The 27,713-nt window shown below is 33.0% G+C and overlaps 1 protein-coding gene and 1 long non-coding RNA gene across 2 annotated transcripts; one reads left to right on the forward strand and one right to left on the reverse strand.

The window, feature by feature from the left end:
• Positions 1-1,342: 1,342 nt before the first annotated feature.
• On the forward strand, positions 1,343-3,062 carry LOC114260517 (24-methylenesterol C-methyltransferase 2). The gene has a single exon (XM_028200660.2). It carries the CDS (start codon positions 1,690-1,692, stop codon positions 2,782-2,784), a length of 1,095 nt encoding a protein of 364 aa, XP_028056461.1. The 5' UTR covers positions 1,343-1,689; the 3' UTR covers positions 2,785-3,062.
• Positions 3,063-12,744: 9,682 nt separating this feature from the next.
• Positions 12,745-13,101, reverse strand: LOC114260512 (uncharacterized). Its single transcript, XR_003628657.2, has 2 exons — positions 12,957-13,101; positions 12,745-12,868 (listed from the first exon to the last, which is right to left on the reverse strand). It is a non-coding gene; the product is annotated as an uncharacterized LOC114260512 (long non-coding RNA).
• Positions 13,102-27,713: the final 14,612 nt, after the last annotated feature.

A 27,713-nucleotide genomic window follows, 5' to 3' on the forward strand; every position in this document is an offset into this window, starting at 1 on the left:
GTGAGAAAGTGCTTATAGTTTATCCCTTAACAGCTTATAGCTTATAACTATGAACATAAGTTGATTTCTGACTTATAAATTAAGCTTCTCCTGCCCTACTCAAAGAATAAGTTGATTTCTAATTTACAAAAAGTTATAAGCTGTATTGTTAAGCTAAACCAAACACATCAAAATATCTTAAATTAAGCTGAAAACTGAAATAAGCTGAAATTAAGCTGTACTAAATAGGGCCAATATCAAAATTCAGTCTTATAAATCTAAAATTTATTAATTAATGATACAAATTAATTTTATTTATAACTTTCATATTTCATCAATTTAATATTTATGAGTTAATAAAAAATTTAATATCTATCATATAAATATATTTCAAATAAATTATAAATTGATAAAAGTGGATTGATAGATTTTTTCAAACCACACACAGCTCATGACCTGTTTGTTTTCGTGTTTTTTCAGTCTATGGTTATTTTACAAAGATGGCTAAAATTCATCTTTTAATTTAAAAAATTACATCATTTTTCACATATTTTGTATATTTTTTGTAAAAAATTTTTTTTTTTAATCATTTTCCCAAAACAACTAGGCCTTGTTTAGTTGTTTGGTAAAGGCTATTAATTGGGTCTTTAGGTTAAAATTTATAAAAAAGATAAAATAAGTTAAAATAATTAATAAGATAAAATATCATATCAAATTTATAATTATTTTATTTTTTTTCTCATAAATATCATATACAACTACAAAAAAATATAACCATTTTTCTAAACATAAAATCTTTAACTTACTAAAATAGTTAAAAATTAAAATAATCAACTAAAATAATGAATTTCTCAAATATGGGCTGAAAATATCTAAGACTCATCCAATCAGACAAAGGCCTTTGTGGGAGCTGGATAATTGGAAGAGTCGGAAGCGTACTCTGGAAGACAGACACTACTCGGCTCTATCCTATACGATCAGAATGCCGAATAATACAGATAGACCGAATAAATATTGAACTATGGAACTGAGTAAATAAGAGGATAATGAGTGAAAAGTGGGCCTGGCCCCGAGGCTCAGGGAACAAATATAAATAAAAGAGCAACATAATAAGAAAGGTAGGTGAGAATTGTTGTGCAAAACATAGAATACAAGCATTCTTGAATGTGGAGACTGACTTGTCCGTCGGAGTGCTAATTTCGACACCCCCGATCGAAGTGTTTATTTCTTTTCAGGTGACTAGAAGAGGATCACGAGCGTTCTCCAAGATCAAAAAAATATTTTCAAACCACTTCTCCACAGCCTTGATTGGAAAAGGCTATTAATTAGTTTTTTAGGTTAAAATTCAAAAAAAAAAATAATAATAAAATAAAATATATTAAAATAATCAATAAAATAAAATATCATATTTAATTCATAATCATTTCACTTTTCTCTCACAAACATCATATTTAACTATAAAAAAATTCAACCATCCCTTACAATATAAAAATTCCAAGCTACTAAAATAGTCTCCATTCCAAACAAGAACAAAGTGAGATACAGCTTCGATTTGTAATCAGGCTGAAAATATCCAAGTGAAATAGATTGGGCCACCCCTATTCACACTGCACTTCTACGCTACGATTCATCTTTTTTGTACTCCGAAATTTCCACACCTTTTCCTCCCAATCTCTCTCTACAACTTTCTCTCTCTAAAGCTCCCATCCCATGGACTCTCTCACTCTAATCTGCACGGCCGCCCTCTTATGCGGCGGACTCCTCTACTGGTTCGTCTGCGTTCTCGGCCCCGCCGAACAGAAAGGCAAACGCGCCGTGGATCTCTCCGGCGGATCAATCTCCGCCGAAAACGTCCAAGCAAACTACGACAAGTACTCGTCCTTTTTTCGCCGCCCCAAAGAGATCGAAAAGTCCGAGAAGGTTCCAGATTTCGTCGACACTTTCTACAACCTTGTCACCGATATCTATGAATGGGGCTGGGGCCAGTCCTTCCACTTCTCCCCCGCCGTTGCCGGAAAATCTCACCGCGACGCCACGCGCCTCCACGAACAGATGGCCGTCGATCTCATCAAGGTGAAGCCCGGCGATCGAATCGTGGACGTCGGTTGCGGAGTCGGTGGGCCCATGCGAGCGATTGCGTCCCACTCACGAGCCAAGGTCGTGGGAATCACGATCAACGAGTATCAAGTCAACCGAGCGAGACTCCACAATAAGAAAGCTGGACTCGACGATCTATGCGACGTCGTTTGTGGTAACTTCCTTGAAATGCCGTTTGATAATGATAGCTTTGATGGCGCCTACTCGATCGAAGCGACTTGTCACGCGCCGAAGCTCGAAGAGGTGTACGCCGAGGTGTATAGGGTTTTGAAACCTGGGGCTTTATACGTGTCGTACGAGTGGGTTACTACTGAAAAATTCAACGGTGATGATCAGGAACACGTGGAGGTCATTCAGGGGATCGAGAGGGGGGATGCTTTGCCTGGGCTAAGAAGCTACGCTGATATTGCGGCGACTGCTGAGAAAGTGGGGTTTGAGGTTGTGGAAGAGAAGGATCTGGCTAAGCCGCCGGCACTGCCGTGGTGGACGCGGCTGAAGATGGGGAGGATCGCCTACTGGCGGAACCACATTGTGATCATTGTACTCTCGACTTTGGGAATCGCGCCCAAAGGAACGGTTGATGTTCACGAGATGCTTTTCAAGACCGCTGATTTTCTCACGAGAGGTGGAGAGAGTGGGATATTTAGTCCGATGCACATGATCCTCTGCAGGAAACCGCACGCTGCTTCGCATGAGACCTCATCCTAGTAACATCGTCGTTTCGTAATTTAGGAGGTATCCTGGTGTCTGTTTTGTTTTTTATTTACTGTTTTTTTTTTTTTTTTTTTTTTTGTATTTGAATTTATTTTTGAATTTTGGTGGGTATGTGTTAAAAAAATAAAAAATAAAAAAATAGAAAATCAAAAGGATAGCTCCTAAAATACTTTTTGTATAATAATAATGAATTTTCTCGCTTTCTGTTTTGGGATGTTTAGCTAAAATACATAATGAATTTTCCAATCTGATACTAATGTGATAAGTATTAATTACTTTTTGTTTAATAATGGATTTGAAATTGCCTTCTCTCTTGTCCTGAACTAGATTTATGAGGGTTGTGAACGGTTGGTGGATCCAAATAATCAATCGGTCAAAGGTTGTTTTGAAAGTTTAAAGAGCTTAGGGTTGGTTTGACAATGGCTCATTCGGTTTTTTTGACTCCATGAGTAATAAAAGACAGAATAGGCTCATGAGTCACAACAGACAAAATATCCCATCCAACTCCATAATCATTACACTCTTCTTTCACAAAAAAATCAAAAAAGCTAAAAAGTCAAAAGTCTTTCCCAAACCAAGCTTTTGAATCCAGGCTCGTATAGTTAAAAAAGTCAAAAAATCAATCCACTTCCCAAATGGAGGCTGAATTTGATTTGTATATTTTTTTAAAATCAGTTTTAATAGTGCCTGAGTTTAAATAATTTGGTTACCATGATATATATAATTTTGTCAAGCTGAATCCATTTATTTGCTTGTTAAAATGTCGTTTTATCATTTTTTCAGCAATATTATTTCAAGGATGCTAAAGGTGTTTTTGATACAATAATCTTTCACTATTTTGAACGCTTAGATAATCTCATTATAATCGAGCATAAATTACAAATACATTATTTGAAATGTACTTAAAATACAGATTATTTTGATTATAAAAATTACATATTGCCCTTAAAGTTTCTAACAGCATATAGAATGATTATTTTTATTAATAAATTATCAATTTAATTAGTAGTTCAAGTAATTTTTTCAGCAATATTATTTCAAGGATGCTAAAGGTGTTTTTGATACAATTATCTTTCACTATTTTGAACCCTTGGATAATCTCATCATAATCGAGCATAAATTACAAATACATGATTTGAAATTTGCTTAAAATACATATTACTTTGATTATAAAAATTACATATTGCCCTTATAGTTTCTAATCGCATATGGAATGATTATTTTTATTAATAAATTATCAATTCAATTAATAATTCAAGTAATTTTATTGTTGTATATTGTTATATATAAGAGTAATTAGAAATTTTATTTTTGTTAATTTTTTTAAATAAAAAAAATCTAATAAGAGAATATTTATAATTTTTTAAATTATATAAATAATTTGTATTTTAAATAAATTTAGATAGATGTTATTGTAATTTGCCCTATAATCAAGGTCATTGATCACTATCTAAAGTTAGGACTTTTCTTAAGTGCGCAACTTACACCTTACACTTACGTCTTTCTGTTTGCTGTCCTATTTTATGTTTACATCTTCCATTTACACCTTTTGTGTTGGTTGCATATGGTGTGTAACCTTAAGGGGTTGCACACCATAACAGCACCCCTAAAGTTAATGCGATGGATTTAACTCTATAGTATTAGATTTTTGATAAAAATCATTATTTAGTAATAAATTTGGTAAGTCCTAGTGTCAAAATTTTGATTTGGCTAACAATAGTTTGATTATAATTTTAATAATAGATATTGATTTTTTATAATAATAAAAATGTGATTCAAATATATAATTATTGATATTTGATTATTTTAATTTTTTTACAGTAAATTATCGATAGGTCTTAATAATTAGACTTAATTTTTATCAAGTCATATTAAAAATAAGTTCTAGCAAAATCATTGCTAAAATTAATTGTCTGTGATGATCTTTTTGCTCACTAAAAATTGACAATTAATGACTTTTTTGTCACAATTTATATAAATAATGACTAAAACTTGTAAAAAGCGACTTTTTTTTATAACGAATTTTTTAATTTTCATTAGAAGTTAAAAGTTAGTGACTTTTTTTATGACAATTTTTTAAAATAATTGTTAAAATTTATAATTAGTGATATTTTTGTGATAAGATTTTCAAACGGTTGCTAAAAATAAAATTAGTGACAGTTTTTAATAATATTTAATGAAAAGTATCATTAATTATCATAGAACTTATTGAATAATAAGTCCATCTATTAGGATCTACACGTAAATCTTCTTGTTTTTTGTATGAATATTATACTCAACGAATCTTAAAAGATTGCGGTTTAAATTATCAAATTAAATTCTAAAATTGAATTACCAAATCCAAATTGCTCTTTTAAAATAAGTGACTTACTGAAGAGTGTTTTTTTTTTTTTTTTTTTTTTTTTTTTTTGATACATCGAAAAATAGTTAAGGAGAATTCAAACCTAATGAAAATTAGCCGAATCCTTTAAATGAGAGTTGTAAAATTAATATTAATATGAGCATTTTTGCAGAGTGGATGTAAAATTTGAATACAATAGATTAAAAAAAAAAAAAAAGAATAAAAGATTTATTGATAAATAGTACATTAGGAACCTTCATCAATTTTCATCGAAGATCCATCAAATATTAGTTTGGTAAATATCCAAATTTGGAATAGTTTCGTGGCCAAAAAAATAAAAAAATTAAATTAAAATCTCTCCTTTTTTTCCCCCAACATATTAATGAAGCTGTTGTTTCATTTGTGCTCAGTTACTTTCGTTTTTCTTTTTTTTTTCTTTTTTTTTGCCATCGTCGTGGTCGTCGTCGTCTGTTGTCTGTCTTGGAACCAGTGGATGCATCATAATCTGATGAAGTCAGAGTTGGGAACAATTTAAATTCAATTAGTAATTTCAGTAATATGGAAGTTCTTTTTTCTTTTTCTTTTGTTTTGGAGGAGAAATTACAAATAGATGAGAGAGTTACAAAATAATCACTACATATAAAATAAAAAAATTATGTAATTCTGATACACAGAAAGAGTTATATTATTATGAAAATATATATATTTTTTGTCACTGTTCTATTAAAATGTAATTTATTTATTTATTTTTATTTTTTATTTTTTAAATAGAGTAGTATGTAAGTTTGAGTGTAGAGAATAATAAGAGCAATGTTACGTATCTCGAATTTGACATTGGCTTGAATGATTAGAATTTTTGTTCATCAGTCATTTGGCCAGTTGTCCAGTTGTCTGGCCGGTTATCTGACAAAAAGATTGATAATTATGATTGACAAAGTGACAACCACAGCTATTAATCTTTTTATCGGACGACCAATTGAATGACCGATAAATAAAAATTCAAACTATTTAAAACAAGATGAATTTGAGGCATCAAAGATTACACGAATAATAAATTGTCATGAGTTGGAGTATTGTTGTGGTGGTGGGGACAATTGAGTCACATGGATGGTGGATAGAATTTAGGAAAATGGACAAAAGCTGAAGTATGCAAGGTGGCAGACCAGACTGACCACACACACACAGCGCTCATGACCTGTTTGTTTGTATGTTTTTAGTCTATGTTTGTGCGTTTCTGAGAGGGTATGGGGGAGCTATGTGATAATTTTTCGTGTCCGAGACTCATCCAGTCAGACAATGAGTTACAAGCTTTCGTCCGTTTGTTTGTCGTATAATGCCTACTGTTATAACGTTTGGATCTCTTCTGCATTCTTCATCATCTGATTCCGTTTGAGATTTCAAATCGGCTGTTCAAATAAGGTTTTTTTTTTTTTTTTTAAAAAAATATTATTTTTATTTTTTTATATTACATTTTGGATAAATTAAAGGGTTCGTTTGACAAGAAGAGTTTGGGGCTTTTTTGGCTATTTTAGTCACAAAAGACAAAATAGGCTATTTTAGTCACAAAAAACAAAACATCACATTCAATTATAATCATTACACTTTTCTCTCACAAAAAAAGTCAAAAAAGCCAAAAAGTCAAAAAGTCCTTCCCAAACCAAACTTTTTAGCCTAGGCTAAAATAGCCAAAAAAGTCAAAAAATCAAAAAATCAACCCACTTTCCAAACGGAGGCTTAAATTTTTGAAATGATTTAAACCTCGCTTGAGGTTTAACGAGATTTAGTTTTCAATTATATTAATGTTGGCTTTACTGGCTGCCGCCAACAATTAACATCCGTTGAGATTTAGGCTAAGTTTGGCATCTACTAAATAATACAAAAAGTCAAAAAGTTACTATCCTATTTAAGTCACATCATCTTATTTAAATCACATCACCTCTCTAACACATCACATCAAACCCAACCCAAACCCAACCCATATAAGCCAATAAATCAAAAAGTACACTTTTTTAGAACATCCCAAACCAACCCTTAATAAAATGGTAAAGATGATCATGAGGTTTTTGAAATGACTAGAAACTTTTCTTTGAGATTGATTTTTAATTACAGATTCCATATATTGTTATTTTATTGTAAAAAAAAAAAAACAAAATATATTGACATCATCAAATAATTTGATTATATTTTTAATTTTCTTTTAATATTGTGTACAATTACAAAAGAAAAATAAAAATGAAAATGAAATCATGATTCCTATTGAGATTTTGGATAAAAGAGAGACACAAAATTAATAGTAACCGCAGGCATAATAAAAAAAAAAAAAAAGAGAAAAGAAGAATTGTATTTAATTTTTTTGTTTTTTTGTTTTTGTGATTGGACAGAATTTTGAAAGGTATAATTAAAAATGTAAATAAATTATTTAATGATATCAATATTTTTTTTCATTGGTTTTTATTTTTTTTATTTACGATATCAAGGGTTTTGGATAAAGAAGGCACACAAAAACAATAGTAATTGTAGGCATAATAAAGTGATAAAATAAAAATTGTATTGTTTTTCCTTTTTGTAATTGGACATAGTTTTAAAAGGTAAATTAAAAATGAAATTAAATTATTCGATACAATAAAGTAACAGAAGAGGAAATTTGTAATAAAAAACTAAATATCAAGGGAAATTTATGTCATCTTAGAAATCTTAAGATAGGTTTCAGTTTCATAAACTTCATAAGAAGTTAGTGTAATTAAAAACTAAACTTCAAAAGAAATCTCTATCATTTTAATAATCTCTAGAAATGTTTATTATTTACGTCCTTTCTTGTTTTCAATAACACTCAATACACAAGTATTTATATATAAAAGGGTAAATTACATTTACCTCCCCTGAGGTTTCTGACAAATACAGGGACCTCCCATGTAGTTTGAATAATTACAGTAACCTCCCCTACTTTACCTGACAATATCAAGATTCCCCCTGCCGTCAAAAATCACTAAACGGTGTCACTTTTTCCTTCAGAAATTACTTTATTGCCCTTCCCTTTAAAAATATTAAAAAATGTTTTTGGATTGGAGGGATAAGTTTAGAGTGTTTGGAACAGTATTTTTAGATTTATTTTTTAAAAATATTAAAAAATGTTTTAAAAAAAATTATTTTTTATTTTAAATATATAATTTTTATTTAAATATTTTATTTTATTTTGTAAATATTTTAATTTTTTAATTTTAATATTTTAAACTCAAAACACAATTTCAAACTCAAATCGTAACCAAACACAAACTCAATTCAAAAATTATTTTCAAACCTCATAACCAAACACATAGCTCAACACTTCACACTACTTTCAAAACTCTACATTCAAATCGTAACCAAACGCATAACAAAAAAATAAAATACTTAAAAATATATTTATAAAATAAAATAAAATATTTAAAATAAAAAATATATATTCAAAATAAAAATAAAAATAAAAATTTTAAAATTTTTTAATATTTAAAAAATATATTTAAAATATTAAAAAAAATACAACACATAGATGTATGAAATATAATGCACATTAAAATAAATAAATAAATATTTAAAATATAAATATGTATCCCAAAAAAATAAATTCAAAAAATTTCAAAATTTATAACCAAACAAATTTTTTTTTTTTCAAAACTCATTACTCAAAATACGACTCCACACTCAAATCATGATTCTAAAAATAATTTTAAAAAATAAAATAAACTTTTTTTGAAATTTTTTTTCTTTTAAAATAGAGTTTTTGAAAAAGTTTGGTTTTGAGTTTTGGAAAGAGTTTTGAGTTTTGAAAAAAGTTTTGAATTGAGTTTTAAGTTTGTGTTTGATTATGAGTTTTAAAAATAATTTTTGAATTGAGTTTTGAGTAATAAAAACATGTTCCGAATTTTTTTTTTTTTAGAAACATGTTTGGTTCTCTTTTAGAATCACAATTCCAATTACAAATTTTCAAAAAAAAATTCAAAACTCATAGTGTTAACCAAATACACAATTCTAATTAGAAATTTTCAAAAATCTTTTCAAAACTCATAGAATCACAATTCAATTAGAAATAATTTCTTGAATTTACTTTTTTAGGATAAATATTTTATATTTTAAATATTTATTTATTTATTTATTTTAATGTGCATTATATTTCATACATCTATGTGTTGCATTTTTTTTTGATATTTTAAATATATATTTTAAATATTAAAAAATTTTAAAAATTTTATTTTTATTTTAAATATATAGTTTTATTTTAAAGATTTTATTTTATTTTATAAATATATTTTTAAATATTTTATTTTTTTGTTATGTGTTTGATTACGATTTGAATGTAGAGTTTTAAAAACAACAATGATTCATCCCACTAAAAACATCACCACTAATAGCACTAATGCATTAAAAAAGTAAAAAAAAAAAAAAAAACACAACTCCAAGACCAAAACATCACATCATTAATGACGGGACCCACTGCCACCTAATTAGTGGGAGCACTAATTAGTGCTCCCAAGCATTTTTCTTTTAAAAATAGTGTGGAGTGTCGAGTTTTGTGTTTGATTATGAGGTTTGAAAATAATTTTTGAATTGAGTTTTGAGTTATGTGTTTGGTTACGATTTGAGTGTGAAATTGTGTTTTGAGTTTAAAATATTAAAATATTTACAAAATGAAATAAAATATTTAAATAAAAATTATATATTTAAAATAAAAAATAATTTTTTTTAAAATGTTTTTTAATATTTTTAAAAAATAAATCCAAAAATACTGTTCCAAACACTCCAAACCTATCCTCCAATCCAAAAATATTTTTTAATATTTTCAAGGGAAGGGCAATAAGGTAATTTCCTAAGGAAAAAGTAACACCGTTTAGTGCATTTTGACAGCAGGGGGAAATCTTGATATTGTCAGGTAAAGTAGGGGAGGTTACTGTAATTATTCAAACCACAGGGGAGGTCCCTGTATTTGTCAGAAACCTCAGGGGAGGTAAATGTAATTTACCCTATATAAAACAAAACTCTCAAATTGTTAGGATTGGGGTGGTTGTTGTGTTGTGCTATTTATGGGATCTATTATGGACTCATTCTCATAATTTAAATCGTTTATTTTTTAAAGTGCATCAGTAAAACATATTTATAAAAAATCAAATTGATAAAATATCGATAGCCTTTTCATTGAATTGTATTTGTATCTAAAACGAATTAATAAATTTTATTTGAAAAATAAAACTTAATAAAAAGTCTAATTAACTTAAATTTTACAAACATATTCTATTAAAAATATCATAAAAATTAAACGATTCAAATTATCAAAATATATTTCGAAATCAACCTCATGGTCCGCAATAGTTGTTGTGCCCGCAGCAGCCACACAATTCTCAAATGGTTACACTTAAATCATCAACACGCATGATACACTGGTTAGAAAAAATAAAAACATGATACACAAATATATTTTTACTAGTGTCTTCCTACTCTTTTCTTTTTGCTTACACAACCACAACTTTTTTTCTTTTCTTTATTACAATGACAACACATCACCTAAACATGCACCCACGACGAATGTCCATTTTGAGTTGTACATATTGTATTTTGACCCAAACAATTAAAATAATTACACTACTTTGTAAAATTACATTTTGTTCTAATTATAAAATCACATATAGATCTTTTGTTAGTATGGTGTCACAAATTTTGGTATTTACACAAATAACACAACATCAATAGAAAATTGATGTGAGCCAACTCATAACTGTAAAATGAATTTTGCAACTCAAAAATGAAACTATATTAGTATTAATCTAATTGATTTGAGACAAGTCTTGTTATTGAAAAATTATTAGGTAGTATTAGAGCGTTACGTGACAATACTCTCATCAATCAACAAATGCCATGTCACTTGTTATTCTTTATTACCTAACACAAAATTATGAATTCATTCTTTTTACCAATAACAAAACTCTTATGAATTCATTCTTTTTACCAATAACAAAACTCTTGAAGCGTTATCTTATCATGTTGCAAGACGGCCAAATAAGGCCAAGTTTGACCATCCAAAAATAATCCATCTTTTTATCTTTTTTCCATCATATTACCTCTGTATTTTTCTGCACATCTTTTTGTAAAAAGACAAAAAGTGTACTTATTTAGGTCATCCCAAACAACTCCTAAATTCTAATGATTTAAATAAATGCACTTTTTGACTTTTTATAAAATATAGGCTGGGTATGAGTTAGGTTTGAAGTGATGTGTTAGAGAGGTATTGTGACTTAAATAAGATGATGTGAGTTAAATAGAATAGTGACTTTTTAACTTTTTAGCTTTTTTAGATCATGCCAAACAACGCCTCAAAAAAAGATAAAAGTAGAATAAAACTGTGAAAATCTCTAGTTTAGCAGATTGAAAGGAAAAATTATTGCTTCCGCTCCACATATCAATAACGTGTTATCACATTGCAAAAACAAAAGTAAGGAGTTTGTTTCTTGGCATGGCTTTACTTGATGGGCGCGGATCGGTTGCTGCCACGAAACCTCCAATCTGCCATTTGTCTGACAAATTGACGGATTGGAGAAAATCAATCCGCATCCGTCCGCCAATTCGACGGATGCAGATTTGGCGGATTGGCAGATGGATGCGAATCGGTTTGGCGGTTTAAAATTTTACAAATTTTCAACATACAAAAAAAAAAAAAAAAAAACCCCTAGACAATACAATATTTATTCATTCACATCTATGAAACAACTTGGACAGTGCAACCTGGACAATGCAAAATTCATTACAATGGGCATAATTCAAAATATTTATTCATTCACATCTATGAAACTTGGAAAATATTGTGCATAATTCAACATCTATGAAACCTGCTATTTTTCCCTAACACCAAATTGATACCTGAAGGACTGCAGCAAGGACTAAAAACTACATGAAGGACTACAACATGGTTTATTTCAATCCATGGTCTATAGCAGTAATACATGAAAAAGTAATACAAATCAGATTTGAAAACAGAGAGAAGGGCTAATAAATGAAGGACTAATACATAAAAAAGATGATAAATATGAAAAAGTAAGAAATTGGGTAACACAAATTGATAAATATGATCCTAAATCATTCATTTCCCAAGTAGTTTCTAAAGCATTCATTTCCCAAGCAGTTCTAAATCAGTTTATAACACAAATTGCTTAAGTCATTAACATACCATAAATCAATTTAAGAGGTAAATGAGAATGCATATACATTAACATACCATCACTGCCCATTAATAGATCCAGAGCAAAATATTCAACAAATGGGTATTGTGTTTCTTAGCTTGGCCATAAATTACAAAGTATGCAACAGAGCATGGCCTAACCATTTGTGTTTCAACCAGTTTGTAATCAACAATTTGTGTGGAGTATCAACCAATATACTGGATATGATTACAAAATTCATCAACCAATAAACATTACCTAATGAATACCAGAGAACAAGAGACGAACCAGAGTGCGGAGTGACATACCAGAGAAACATACCAGAGAACAGAAGAAGAGAATGAGGAGAAGAGAAGAAGATGAGAGAAGAAGAGTAAACACAGATATAAAATCACAGACAGACACAGATAGAAATCACACAGACAGATATAAAATCACAAACACATATATAAAATCAAAATCACAAACCTCTGGTTTTCGAACTCTCTCTAAGCTTCTCTCTCTATGTGTGTACAACCCTCACTCTAATCTCACCATCCATTTGCTTTCAGAACTGTAACAAAAAAAATAAAAATAAAAACAGTTAGAGATTTAGGAGAAGAAGACAAGAAGAGAAAAGATGAAGACAAAACAGAACTCACCACCACCATGATCAGCAAACCTCTTTCAGTCGAAGAAAGGGGTAGGCCCTAACCGTTAGGGTTTTAGTTTGAGATTCTCAGAAAAGGGAGCAAAAAAAAAAAAAAAAAAAAAAAGCAGATCTTCGATCGCCGATGGAGAAGATCGTCAGATGATGAGAAAGTCGCCGTCGGTAGATGGGTAGGCTTTTGGGGAGGAGAAAGAGAGAGAGAGAGAGAGAGAGAGAGAGAGAGTACTGTTGAAGAAGAAGAAAGGGTTAGGTCTTTTGATGATGAGACCATAAAAAAAAGGGAGCGTACAAAAAATATAAAAATATATATAAAAAATCTAGAGACAACGACGGGTCGGGTTACATGGATATAATGGCGGGCCACCTGCCACCCGACCCGAATCCGCTAGAATATAAAATCTTGGCCCGCATCTGTCCGCCAGGCATCCACCCATTTGGTGTCGGGTCGGGTCGGGCGGATTTGGCAGGCCGGTGGATCCATTGCTCAGCCTTGGCCCATTGAAGTGAAAGCCAATTGTGTGTGTGATAGAATTTGAGCACAAAATCAATTAAGATCATCCTCCAAAATGTATAGGAACGAAATTGGCAAGTGGAGATGTATATCTGGAAATCTGTGCTTGTAAGACCGAAAGTACTTCAATATTTAAGTCAGTAACAATTTACAAATAACTCAATTAAAAATGAGCGGAATCATTAAAAAGATGAGCATTAATAGTTTTAAAGTGATGTGAGTCTCACATGATGTGATGTTTTGCTTTTATGTGTGTATTTTTTTTTGAATTTCTACCTTATTAGTGATCAATTAGTACTTCCAAATTAATGAATTAATCATTGTTGTTATTTTCAACTTATGAGTCGTATATCTAATATATTATTGCCTTTTATTACAAAGAAAAAAAAAGAAGAAAAACTTCCACTTCTAATATCTTGGCTAAGGTATGATTCACACCAATACCTCGGCCAATAACAATCTACCAACTTGTATCTCAATCCGAGGCCGTTTCATGTGATCATACAAAAAATTACGTCCCCCCACGCCAATTATTTTCTCAATAATATCATTAGAAAAGTTAGGAATAATGAAAAAAATGTCAATAATTCTAGGGATACTTACGTGTAAGTCCTAATAATTAGATTTATTGTCTAATAGGCCCTATGAAAAAAATTTGTCATAAAAACAGTCACTAATTTTAAGTTTTAGCGACAATTTATAAAAAATATGACCAAAAAAAGTCAACAATTGTCAATTTTTAACGACGTATATAAAAAATTGTCACAAAAAAATTATTTTTACTGACAATTTTACCAAGACTTATTTTCAATAAGACTTAATGAGAATTAAGTCCAACTAATAGGACCTATTGGTAATTTATCCTAATTTTTTTTACTTCGAAAAATGATGCATAATCTATATTCATTTATTGTACAATAAAACCCACACTTAAAACAAATCATAACCACACATTATTTTTTATCATTATTCCTCAAGTATACATTTTATTCTCAAAAGAAAAAATTGTGTCTAACACGTCCTCTCTATGTGGAGGTTTGTTGTAGTGTTTCAAAGGGCAACTCTCAATGAGCTAAGGACATAATGGAAAAAATTAGTGGAACTATCATGATTTATTGGAGCTTGGAGGGGTCATTGCCCCTTTCATCCACCAAGTATTCTCATTATTAAAAAAAGAAAAGAAAAAAAGAAAAGCAATCGTGCTATACATTTTCAATAATGTACTTATTCTTTTCATTATTATTTATTGGATTAATTATATTTTTAGGCAGTAAAATGTGAATTTTATATCATTTTGATTATCAATATTTTAGTTTCTAACATATTAATTTTGTTATTAAATGATTCTTACATCGGTTTTCATTTACAATTTATAACAAAATTAATTGAATTTGAGTAATACTAGAGATCTCAAAAATTTTACAAAAGTTTTTACCAAATATCTCATATGGGTGTGAGACCCACACAATGTGATCCCATATGAATCCCACACTCATATGAGATATTTGATAAAATTTTTAATATTTTTTTTTGAAATCTCTAACATTTTTTATTGTATTTTTATTAAATCACATTTAAAAATTAGCAAAACGAGAAAAAATATAGTCCAAAATATGTGATTTATTTCATTTTGATTTCCAATATTTTTAATTGTGTGAACGTAATTCCCATCTTATTTAGTGCCATAGGTGGTTCAACGAAATTATCCTTACTTTCGTTATCAATTGTAGACAGAAAAGCATGTAGAGATCATTTTACTAACAATATTAATAAATTAAAAATCAAATTGATACATTTGAAACATAATCAAAATCACATAGGATGCATACATTAAAAATTATTTTATTTATTTTAACTGATCACAATGAATTTTGACCGCGTGGATCATATTTGTAGAGCTGTTAAACACTTGGCAAAAAGAAACTTGAAAGGCTGTTCAATTTTTTTTTTCTTTTTTTTTTGAGACCTTCAAATATAATTTTTAATTTTTTTTCCCAATGATACGGATAGTTCTCTTCGCCACTCCACATCCTTAAGATAAATTTAAGGAATCTTTGACATTTCTTCTTTGAGAAAAAACAGGCAAAATCTGATCTATAGACTTTTTTGGCTTTTCAGCGAGATGTGCGGATAGTTGGACTCCTGACAAAAACAAATTTTTAAGGTTAAATTATTAATAAATCTTAATAATTGGATTTAATTTTTATTAAATTTTATTAAAAATAAATTTTGATAAAATTATCGTTAAAAATATTTGTTTTGAGATAATTTTTTATATATGTCGTTAAAAATTGACAAGTATTAACTTTTTTTGTTATAATTTTTATAAATTGTCGCTAAACTTACAATTAGTGACCTTTTTTTGACAAATTTTTCCTATAGCGCTTATTAGACAATAAATTCACTTTTAAGGGCCTACACGTAAGTACTCCAATTTTTAAACCCATTTTCAAATTGTGGGTTACGTTCAATATATATATATATATATATATATATATTTTTTTTTTGATAAATTATACTATGCACTTTTGTACTTTATATTTAATTTTACTTTGATTCCTATATATGAAATTATGACAGTCAAACTCTATGCTTCTGGTCAAGTGTCAATAGTTTCTTTTTGTTACTTCACCGTATAAGTCTTTAACAGAAGTTAATGATATGACAAACATGTAACTATGAAATGAGGACAAAAAAGAAAAAGTTCCCTCATTTTCCATCTATACATATTTCGTCCCAAAATTTATATTAAAATATGACTTGTTGGCTGTATAAATTGTATAAGTCAATCACGATTCAACACGTGGTATGAGAAGGGTAATTTGGGAAGGCAATATAAATCGCGAACCATAGTTAGACACGTGTCAACCCATACTAGTAATAATGAGTCTGCATAACACTAGAATGATCGAGGGATATAAAGTGATGTGGCATAACGGTTACTCACAAGGTTCAAATTCAAAATCAGGAGGGAAGCCTAACTGCAAACGTGGCATAGTGGAGCTAATTGTGAGAAAGCATGATCAGCGATCATGGAGGGATGCTTCAACGGCTAGAAGCTCATATCGACAGTTATCATTGAGAAGTATAAATAGCAGAGAAGGTTCCAGAAAGAAGGACCCAGACTCAGATCTAGAAACCAGTTTTTATCTACTTTATTTTCCTTCCAGTTTTTACATTTCTTGTTCTTTACATTCCTGCACTTCAAATTCTTGTATTGCAGTTTATTCATAGGAGTAGTTTCAAGTAGCTTGTTGCTGTAAATCTCTACGAGGCTGGATCAAATCATTGTAAATTTTTCATTTTTACTTAATGAAATGCTGCAATTGTTTTTCATTTAATTATTGTTTACTAAATTCTTCTAAACAAGCCACTAGTAAAAGTCCTCTTCATTGAGGCTGAAAAAATTGAAACACAATCGTTTGATAATTGGTTGGCAATTAATCTTCTGTAAGGACTGATTGATCCTTACTGACACGCTTAAAATTACAATATTAACCTTTGAAAGCCAAAAAAGCCAACATATATTTTTTGGCACGTCCGGTGAAACTAATTGAAATGGCTAGATGTAAAAGACAAGGAGAAAATAAACGCCTAGAAGAAGGTGTGGAAAGAGAGGTAGAGGTACCTGATCTAGAGGATAATGTGATAGCACATCCTCGGGAAGCACCTATCTCATTAGAACCTATGGTCGAAGAGACTAGTAATGCAGAACATACCACGTGTCCAAAATAGTGGACGAGACCATGGAATTGGACCATCTACTGTTCAATCTACTCAGTCAATGAATCCGTGGGGAGGCCTAGTAGATGCCATGAGACAGCAGTTAATGAACACAATGGAAAGATGGGCAATATCCTTTTATGGATCGGATGAATACCCATCAACCAGCTAACACAAGGCATATAGAGGAAATTTCAAATGTCCCTCAGCAAAGATTAGCAAGAGATAAACAGCCTATGCAAAGTAATGGACATATTAATGGTCAAACTAATAATCAAAACTATGAAAGACCATTACCTCAGTCTTGGTATGAGCCTTTTTCGAGGCCCATGATAAATCAAAATGCCTCATTACTTAATAGTGAAGCCATACAAATTGGTGGTTTTGGGCTAATACAAGAAAATGGTAGAAGGATGTTTTCAAATCCCATGTTCGAAGCCATACCTGGCATAAGGGGGTTCACTAATCCTTTGTTCGAATTTGTACCCGGGGGGTTGGAAGGGTTTCCTGCGACTGAAAGAGACACAACACCTGTTCCAGCACCTTTCGCAGGTCCTTTCGCAGGACAGGCTTAGAGAGGTCAACTGTAACAACCCAGATTTTTAATTATTCTATAAAATTTATACTAATATTATTTAATCACAGTTAAGAAAATATATAATTTATTATATATTATTATGTTTAATTTTTTAAAAATTGTTAAGAGTTTAAGGGCCAAAATATAAATAAATAACTAAGTTAAGTTATCCATTAAAAAAGTTAAAGATAAGTTTGAATTAATGGGTTTAATGGGAGGGTGACACGTGGTAGCCCGCGGGTTGGAGCCCGCGGCTTGGTGGCCACGGCTGCCATCCTATATAAGGGGAGAATGTGCCCAGGAAGAAAAACAAGGAAAAGAAAGAAAAGAAAAAGAAAGAGAAGAAGAAAAGAGAGAAAAAAATAATGGAAGTTAAAAGGGTCTTTGGTGGTGGAAAGAAAGAGTGAGGTATTAAAGTTAAGGTGAGTTATATTATACCTTGAGTCACCAAAATATATTTTACGTATGTTTTGACTTACCATATTTATTTTATACAAGTTATGTTTTATAAATTATTATAAATTATATTAATATTTCAGTTACGTGGATTATTTTCTGAACCCTATTTGCTTAAAATGAAACCCATGGATATATTTGTTTATATTTTAAAAAATATTTGACTATAACCTTATAAACAATTATATTTTGTAAGTACCACCACGGGAGTCCCACGCCTTGGGGGACTTAAATAACCATTGGTCCTCTGACTAGTCACTTTGTGACTCTCTGTCTGTCATGGATCCATTGACCCTCTGAATCTCTGATGTGGAACAAAGTGCTGTGCGGAGCTAAGTGCTACACTATGGTGCGAGCCACCTCTAGTGTTCGTACGAGCCACCTCTTGAGTCCATATATTTGTCCGGTTCTGTACCGTGGTTATGACTTATGGTGTGGAACAAAGTGCTATACGGAACTAAGTGCTACACTATGGTGGAAGCCACCTCTAAAGTTCGTATGAGCCATCTCTTGAGTCCAAACATCTGTTCTATTCCGTTCTGTACCGTGGTTATGATTATGTATATGATTTTCGTATTTGATCTCTGTATTATATATTCTGTATTTTAATATCAAGCTCTGTTTAGCCAATAATTATCCGTGGTAAATTTTATGCCCTTATACTCTTAGTATATTATGTCTCACTCTGCCATGTGCTTATAGTTGTTTATCACTTTCAGGTGATATATCAGGGCCAGCGCGTGGGGTAGGCACGAAGCACTTTGTAGAAATAGTTCAGCTCTAACAAGTTAGTTAAATAGAAGCTCCAATGATTATTTTAGTACCCTCAGTTGAATATTATTTCCGCTCGCGTTTATTTATTTGTTTAAGAATTGGCCGGAGGTAACCTCAGTTACTGGCCATCACGATGCTTAACCCTTGGGTACGGGGAGCGGGTCGTGACATCAACCATACTCTCCACATCAGCCAGCACCAAAGGGACAACCAATCCCAAATATACCTCCCTATGGACCAAGAGGACCTCAGGCACAAGGTTGTCCACCAAACCCTGCGTTTGTTCCTCCAGTGGTGGTTCAACAAGCACAAAATATGGTTCCTATGGACCAAATTGCTGATATTGTTAGAGAAATGTGTGGACCTATGGCTCGGGGGGTTCAAACTCTTGTGTATAGGAAATTATATCTAGAATGGGTAGATAGGGTACATGAATACCCAAGAGGGTTTAGAATACCAGACTTTGCTCTTTTTTATGGGAATGAAAACCAGTCAACGATAGAACATATTGGTAGGTTTGCTGCCCAGTGTGGTGAATTTACCAATAATGATTACATGAAGTTAAGAATTTTTTCAAATTCTCTAACTGGGGCAGCTTTTGTATGGTATATTAACCTTACACTTAGCTCTATCCAAACTTGGCAATAAATGGAGAAGGCATTTCATGCCCAATTCTTCCAAACGGAACCAGAAGTTTCTATGGCAGATTTGGCAAGGTTGAGTCAAAGGCCTGATGAGAAGGTTGTTTAATTTATTGCCAGATTCAAAAGAGTACGAAACAAGTGTAGGATCATTCTACCAGAGCCTGAATTTGTGAGATTGGCTCAAAATGATTTAGAGTTTAGGCTTTGAAAGAAGTTTGACTCAACTGAGTTTCGAGACTTAGTGGAATTAACCTATAAGGTGTCTAGATATGAATCATTACTTGAGAAAGAACAAGATCGAAGTAATGCATCATACGAGACGTATTATAGAGATCCTATTTATGAGATTGATGCAGCAGAGATCATAGGAAAAGAGTATGTGGTCTGTGAGGCGTTAATTCATAAAGGCACTACAATAGATCAGCAGTTTAAAAAGAAAAACCTTCATAGGAAATATTCTTTCGATTTAACAAAGGCAGATGATATTTTTGATCGTTTGCTTATAGCCAATTTCCTAAAGTTACCAAAAGGAGTCAAAATTCTTTCTCCAGAAGAACTTAAAGGAAAAATGTATTATAAATGGCACAATTCTTGGTTTTACTCAACTAAAAACTATATTGTTTTTCGGACAAGATCCAAGAACAGATTCGAAAAGGAAGTCTAAAATTCCCAGCTAAAACAGAGAAAGCGATGGGGATTGATACTAATCTATTCCTAGAAATTGGAGAAGTTACAACCAATGTTATTTTGCCAGACTTCCAGAACTTATCCCTGAAGGAATTGGAAGACGTTAATATGCAGATGCATGTTACCAGTCATACTGCTGTCAAGAAAGATGCTAGAAGTTCACCAGCGAATGGGCAGAGCTTTGCGGACCAAAGGGAAGACTCTGATGAGAAGGCACTGGATGATGACTCTTTACAGGTAGCTGTCATGTAAAGAATGTGTCCCAGATGCAGGTTAAGCTACAAATGGTTGAAAGGGCTCCCAATTGTTGGGAAATAGTATTACAAGGATATGTAGAGATACTCTAAACCAACCAATGCCTACAACAAAAGGCTATACCCAACTGGTCCTAGACAACAGCCATTCTTGGCTAAACCAACAACCACTAGAATGCACTCCAAGGGCAAGAGACCTCTACATTAGTTCAGACCACCCAACTATTACAAAACAGAAGGCAATCATTCTGAGAGGAGACTTGAACTGGGCTCGAGTTATGGGATTAAAGCCAAAGATTGGCCTTCTAGACCAGCCTCACACAAGATGGAAAGTAACCACCCTCATGGAAGACTTGAATTACGCCCAAGACAGGGGGCAGGGCCAAGCAGTGGTCTCCACAAGCAGCTTTGAAACTGGCTTCGAAGATAGAAAGAGACAATTCAACAACTAAGTTAATAGGTTCATGGGTACCTGGGGTTCCAGATTGGTTTGTCATGCAAAACAAGCCTAAGGAAATTCCTACCTAGAGAAGTGTTGTTAGAGACCAGGGTAGGATGGTTAAATCTCCCTTAGTGACTCCAAATAATTGGGTGTTACTAAAACATCCAAAAACAAAAGAATCTGAAAGAGTGTGGGGAAAGTTCTTCATTGGCCTAGCCAAAAGGCCAGACAGAGGGAAGAAAAAGTTCAAAGTTGGATCATAGTCCAAAGTCGACTCCTCAAGACAAAAGGAGTTACAACAAAGAGCAGTTGGCTAAAGTTCACTCTGAATTGAAAGCCAAAGAAAGATCCAGATTAGCAGGTCTTAAAAAGGCTTTGGTGGAAAGTGATAGTGAGGCAGAGGGAGAAGTTGGCCTAGACCAAATGAAAGAGATGGTTAAGGAGGAAATGTTTGAAGCCTTCATAGCTGAACAGTCATTTTTGGTCGAAAAACCAGCAGGAACAAGCCATTCGGAGGAAGTCACTAGTATTGAAGTTCTAGAGTGTAACATAGAGGATGCTTCTGAGGTAACTAAACAAGTTAGCCTGGAAAAGAAACAAGAGCAGCTGATAGTTCAGTTTGGCTCATTTCTTCCAGTGTCAGTGAATATGGTGCATATATTGCCACAAGAGTTCCAAGCTGAGGATGGAAACCAAGAAGGTCAAGAGATTGACCATATTCCAGTTTCTAGTGATAACTCACAGGTTAGCATGATTCAAGATGAGTCTGAGATAGCCACACCAATGGAAACTGAAGATGAGAGTGAGGAAGTAAGTATTAACCTCTCATACCCTTTTGAGTATCCTACAACATCCGTGACACATCATATCAAACCCTTGTATATCAAGGCCATCTTCGATGGGATACAGATGAACCAGGTATTTGTGGATAATAGGGTAGTAGTAAACCTGCTTCTGAAATCTTCTTTGAAGAAACTAGGAAAAAGGAACCTGAAATTAATCCCAACCAGTACAACCATTGCCGGTTTTGCTGGAGATAAATAGATATCTCAGGGTATTTTGCCCATCAACCTGAGTGTAGGAACCAGTGATTGCATGACGGCATTCTTTATTACTGACAGCAATGCTAAGTATAATGCTTTACTTGGTAGGGATTAGATTTACACTAACAAATGTGTGTCTTCCTCTCTACATCAGAAGACAATGATGGCCTTGTGCAATGGAGAGACAGAGGAGATCAATGCAGATCCTTAACCCTTTGGCACTTGTGCTGATTTTGCGGAGGCCAAGTTGTATACTGAAGGAGTAACACCACTCAGTATACTAAGAAAACTTGATGGTTCAATCGAAGTGACGACTGATGAGAAATAGCACACCTGAAGCACTTAGTACATGAGAGTGTTGGTGAAGAATTCGTCGTCAAAGATGATAATAATGCCTGGTTATAGGCAAGAAAGTGAAACCAAAGAAGCCAGACCTTTGGCTTTAGTTAAGTTCATAGTATTAGACTTAAAAGCAATAGTCCAAAAGGTTCAGGAACAAGAGAATGAAGCCATGATAGTTGGCTGTAAGCATAAACAACAACAGGTCAGACCTTTGGCCTTTGATAAATATTGTGCATTGGATATCGAAACAAAAGTCCAAGAAATACAAAAGGAAAAGGCCTTATGGATATAATTTGTCTATGAGGAGGAGGGCAAAGATGCTGAATCAAAGAAACTGGAAGTAGAACAAAGCAAAGAAATTGCTTCGAAGACAGAAGAAATAAAAAAAGAAGTATTAATGAGTTCTCAGATACAAGACCCCTTAGAAGAGGTTAACTTAGGAGAAGGTTCTACACAGCAACCCACCTACATTAGTGCTTGGTTAAGTGCTCTTGATAGCAACTAGTTGTTGGTGGTCTTAAAGAGATTTAAAGATTGTTTTGCATGGTCTTATAATGAACTGCCAGGATTGGATAGGTTATTAGTAGAACATAGGCTCCCTATGAGGCCTAATTTCAAGCCATATAAGCAAAAACAAAGAGGGATGAGTCCTGAGGTGATTCAGAAGGTCAAGGAGGAGATTTTTAGGCTCCTTAAGGCAGGCTTTATTAGGACAGCCAGGTATGTTGAATGGCTATCCAATATTGTGCCTGTAGTTAAGAAGAATGGTAAAATGAGGGTATGCATCAATTTTAGAAACCTGAATTTAGCAACTCCAAAAGATGAGTACCCCATGCCTATAGTAAATTTATTGGTGGATAGTTTAGCAGGGTACAAGATTTTTATCAATGATGGATGGGCACTCTGGTTATAACCAAATCTGCATTGTAGAAGAGGATACCCATAAGAGAGCATTCAGATGTCCTGGGAACATTAGCACCTTCGAATGGGTTAAAATGCCATTTTGCCTAAAGAATGTTGGGCTACATATCAAAGGGTTATGAACACTATCTTTCATGATCTCATTGGATGATATTTAGAGTCTTACATTGATGACATTGTAGTGAAGTCCCGATCCATGGAGAAACATTTGTTTCACTTGGAAGCAGCTTTTGAAAGAATGAGAAAGTTCAAGTTGAAGCTTAATCCTCTCAAATGTGCTTTTGGCGTATTAGCTGGAAACTTCTTGGGCTATGTAGTACACAAGAAGGGAATACGGATTGATCAAAACAAAGCCAAAGCTATCATTGAAGCTAGGCCTCCATCAAGTAAAAAAGAAGTACAAAAATTCCTTGGACAGGTTAATTTTCTTCGAAGATTTATTTCTAATATTGCAAAGAAAACTAAAGTGTTTTCTTCCTTATTAAGGTTGAAAAATGAAGAGGAGTTTGTGTGGACAGTAAAGCATCAAACTGCTTTCGAAGGAATCAAAGCCTACTTGGCCAAGCCTCCAGTGCTTATGCCACCAAAGGATGATAAGCCCTTGAAGTTGTATATTGCTGTAGCAGAAGATTCACTGGGAATTTTCTTAACCTAGGACAATGAAGAAGGCAAAGAGTAAGCAGTTTATTACCTTAGTAGGTTCTTAAATTCTTGTTAATATAAATATTCAGTTATAGAAAAGTTGTGCCTTGCATTGTATTTTGTTGCAATGAAACTAAGATACTAACTTTTGCCTGTAACTGTCTTGGTAATTGCAACCACATATTTGGTTAAATATATGTTGTCTAGACCTATGTTGAAAAGAAGAACTGGCAAATGGATACTAGCTTTATCAAAATTTCATCTAGAATATGCCCCTCCAAAAGCAGTAAAAGGACAAGTTTTAGCTAATTTCTTGGCAAATCATCCATGTCAAACAGAAAGTCAATAGATAATGGATCTTGGTATGGTTAGTATTGAACCATGGAAAATGTGGTTCGATGGATCAAAAGCCAACAGTCTAACTGGAATTGGTGTGGTGATTAAGTCACCACAGGGGGTAGAAACCACACATGGTTTCAGAGTGGATGAAATTACTTGTTCCAATAATCAAGCTGAATATGAAGCTTTAATAATGGGACTAGAAATACTTATTGGATTACAAGCTCATGCAGTTGATATACTTAGGGATTCTCAATTGGTGGTTATCCAAGTGAAATGAATTTTTAAATGTCAAAGTGAAAGCATGTTGCCATACTATTTCGTTGTATTGCATTTGCTTTCTCAATTCCAGATAGCAAATGTGACTTGTGTCCCAAGATTCATGAATAACAAAGCTAATGATGTGGCTCAGAAAGCTTCGAATTTCAGGAGAAGGGATAACACTCAAATGAACATAAGACAAACAACATATCAAAAAGTAATACCACCCTTAACTAAAAGAAATGTGGTGTTAGAAGTCAATCATAATGACTTACATGAACAAGATTGGAGGCATCCAATAATGCGGTATCTAGCTGGCCCATCTTCGAAAGCCAGTAGAAAAATCAAATTGCAATCCATACAATACATAATGTATGGTAATGTTCTTTACAAAAAGGTGTCAGACAGGTTATTATTGGAATGTTTAGGGCCAAATGAGGCATTGGCAGCCATGGCTAAGGTTCATATACGCATCTGTAGTGCTCATCAATCTGGTGTGAAAATGAGATGGCTGCTTCGAAGACATTCCTACTATTGGCCAACCATCCTTAAAGATTGCATAGAATATGCTAGAGATTGCCAGACATGCCAAAAACATGGCACAATAAGACATGTACCCATAATTGATCTGTATGCGGTTGCGATGCCTTGGCCGTTTAAAAGATGAGCTATGGATATGATAGGGAAAATACATCCACCATCTTCGAAGCATCATTGTTTCATCTGAGTAGCCGCAGATTACTTCACTAAGTGGGTCGAAGCTAAACCATATAAGGCTGTAGACCAGACCGAAGTTATTGGATTCATTAAAGATCTGATCCACAAATTTGGCATCCCACAAACCATAACTGTTGATAATGTGACTGTATTTGATGGGAAGATGGTAAAATCTTTTGTGGCAGAATTTGGAATTAGCCTTGTTAATTCTATCTCCTATTATGCACATGCAAATGGTCAGGTAGAATCATCCAATAAATCCTTGAAAAAAGGAATACAGAGAGTTGTGGAAGACAATCCCAGGGATTGGCATAACTTACTGTTGGATATATTATGGGCTTATAGGACTTCTCTAAGATCAAGTACAGGAGTTACTCCTTATGCCTTAGTATATGGGCATGATGAAGTATTACTTGTAAAAATTAACATTAAGTTCTTGAGGGTGAGATGTCAGGATTAGTTAGTTCCTAAGTAGTATCATCAGAGTATGTGCTTGGAGTTAAAGAATGTGGATAAAGCTAGAATTTTGGCATTAAATAGCATTCTTTTCCAAAAGAAGAAAGTAGCCAAAAACTATAATAAGAAAGTCAAGCACATTAGTTTTGATGAAAGTAATTTGGTATGGAAGACCACACTCCCAATAGGGATTAAAAGCCACAAGTTTGGCAAATGGTCACCTAATTGGGAGGGGCCATATCAAGTTAATAGAGTTTTGCCTTAGGGAACATATCATTTGAAAAATTTGAATGGATATGTACACCCTAAGAAAATTAACAGCAGATATTTGAAGTTTTATTATCCAACTGTGTGGGAAACGTAAGGAGTATAATAAGTGCTAAACAAAAGGATCATGAAAACACTTAAATAATAAATGAAGATTTTATTTCATAATGAGTTGAATACATGTAGCCATAGATTGGCCCAAAAGTCAGTACAATATTTCAGTTATTCCTTTACAATTGACTCTCTACTCGTAAGAGATGAGAAGAACTGAATGGCCGTAGTCATCTCCTGCTTTCGATCAGCCAGTCCTTAGTTGGTAATTTGGAGCTTGGTGGCAGTTTGATCCAAAGCCAGGTTGACTGTTGATAACTCTTCTTCTAGTTGAGCTTTCTTCTCCAATAGTTGAGCTCAAAATTAGGAGACAGAGGAATGTTGTTCTTTCAATTCAGACACTTCAGTATGTATTTGGGAAATGAATTTTTGGTCTCTCAACAATTTCTCCTTTGCAGCTTTGGCAACATGGTAGATGTTGATATAAAAGTCAATGGTAGTTGCTGCTTGAGATAAATGACTTGAAATAGTCATGCTGGATTGCTCAACAACCTTGCAACACTAGAGGAAACCATTTTTGATAATAGACATTTGCAAGGCTTCGAAGGGGATCCTTGAGAAGAGTGTCAGCAACTCCAAATAGCTGTCCAAGTCTAATGAAGGCGAGGAAGTCCTACTAGTGGAGGAAGAGCTCTCAAAAATTTCTAAGAGAGAATCAGCCAGAACTAATGGCTTAGTTTCATTGCTAGCTATTGGAATGGTAGAAGGCATATCAAAAAGGCTAGCTAGTCTAGCCTCGAAAATTTCCACCTCTTCCGCTGACATGGTTGGTGCAGAAAGGGCTCTGGTAGAAGGAAAAGATGGCTGCATACGGATAAGAGAGGAAGATGAAGTATCCCTAGCAGTTTCCATAGTCTTGGCTACCAATAAGTCAAGAGAAGAGGGACTGGAGCTAGATAGGGATAATGGACAAGGAACTGGTGAGCTACCAGTGTTTTCTCTAAGGGAATCAGCTACCACTGGAGATGAAGTAATAACTGGAATTTCCTTAGGAGGGGAAGGAGCAGCAATGCTTGAAGGGAGAATAAATTGGGTAGAGTTAAATGATAGAAGAGGAAAATATAGAGTTAAGCTAAATGATAGGGATGTAGGAATACTTTGTCTCAAGAAATGTATGAAAAGTATAGAACCAGAGAGTGGGAGTATTGCTTGAATAGGCTCCATATTTCGAGATCTTTCAACTTCAGATGAAACTGAAGAAGTCCTTGTTGAAGGAGAAAGCAGAGTAGTTGTTCCTGCAAAAAAAGAAATACAAAGTAATGTTAGGTTTCAATATCAAGAACTTGATAAAGGAAATTAGAGACGCGAAAGGAAATTACTGGTTTCAGAAGTGGTAGCAATGGTTGGAGAGTTGCGAAAGGTATAATGTTCAGCAGTTTGTTATTTCCTTACAGCTTCTCTTTGGAATTCATTAGCAGAAGCAGCTTCATCCCCAAGCATTTGCTGTTGCCTCCTCTTCCCAGCCCACTGGAACACAATGATTTCTTTAGAATGTTCCGCTTCCACTGCTTTAACAGATACTTCGTGAATAGGGTCCCTAGTGAAATTAGAGAGAGAGACTGTCATTTTCTTTTTCCTTTTT

The sequence above is a fragment of the Camellia sinensis genome, chromosome 6, assembly GCF_055761805.1.
Source record: "Camellia sinensis isolate YWXY chromosome 6, ASM5576180v1, whole genome shotgun sequence".
NCBI classification, from domain to species: domain Eukaryota; kingdom Viridiplantae; phylum Streptophyta; class Magnoliopsida; order Ericales; family Theaceae; genus Camellia; species Camellia sinensis.

Excerpts from the sequence above, each read along its gene's own strand:
- LOC114260517 (XM_028200660.2), top strand. The coding sequence starts at position 1,690 with ATGGACTCTCTCACTCTAATCTGCACGGCCGCCCTCTTATGCGGCGGA.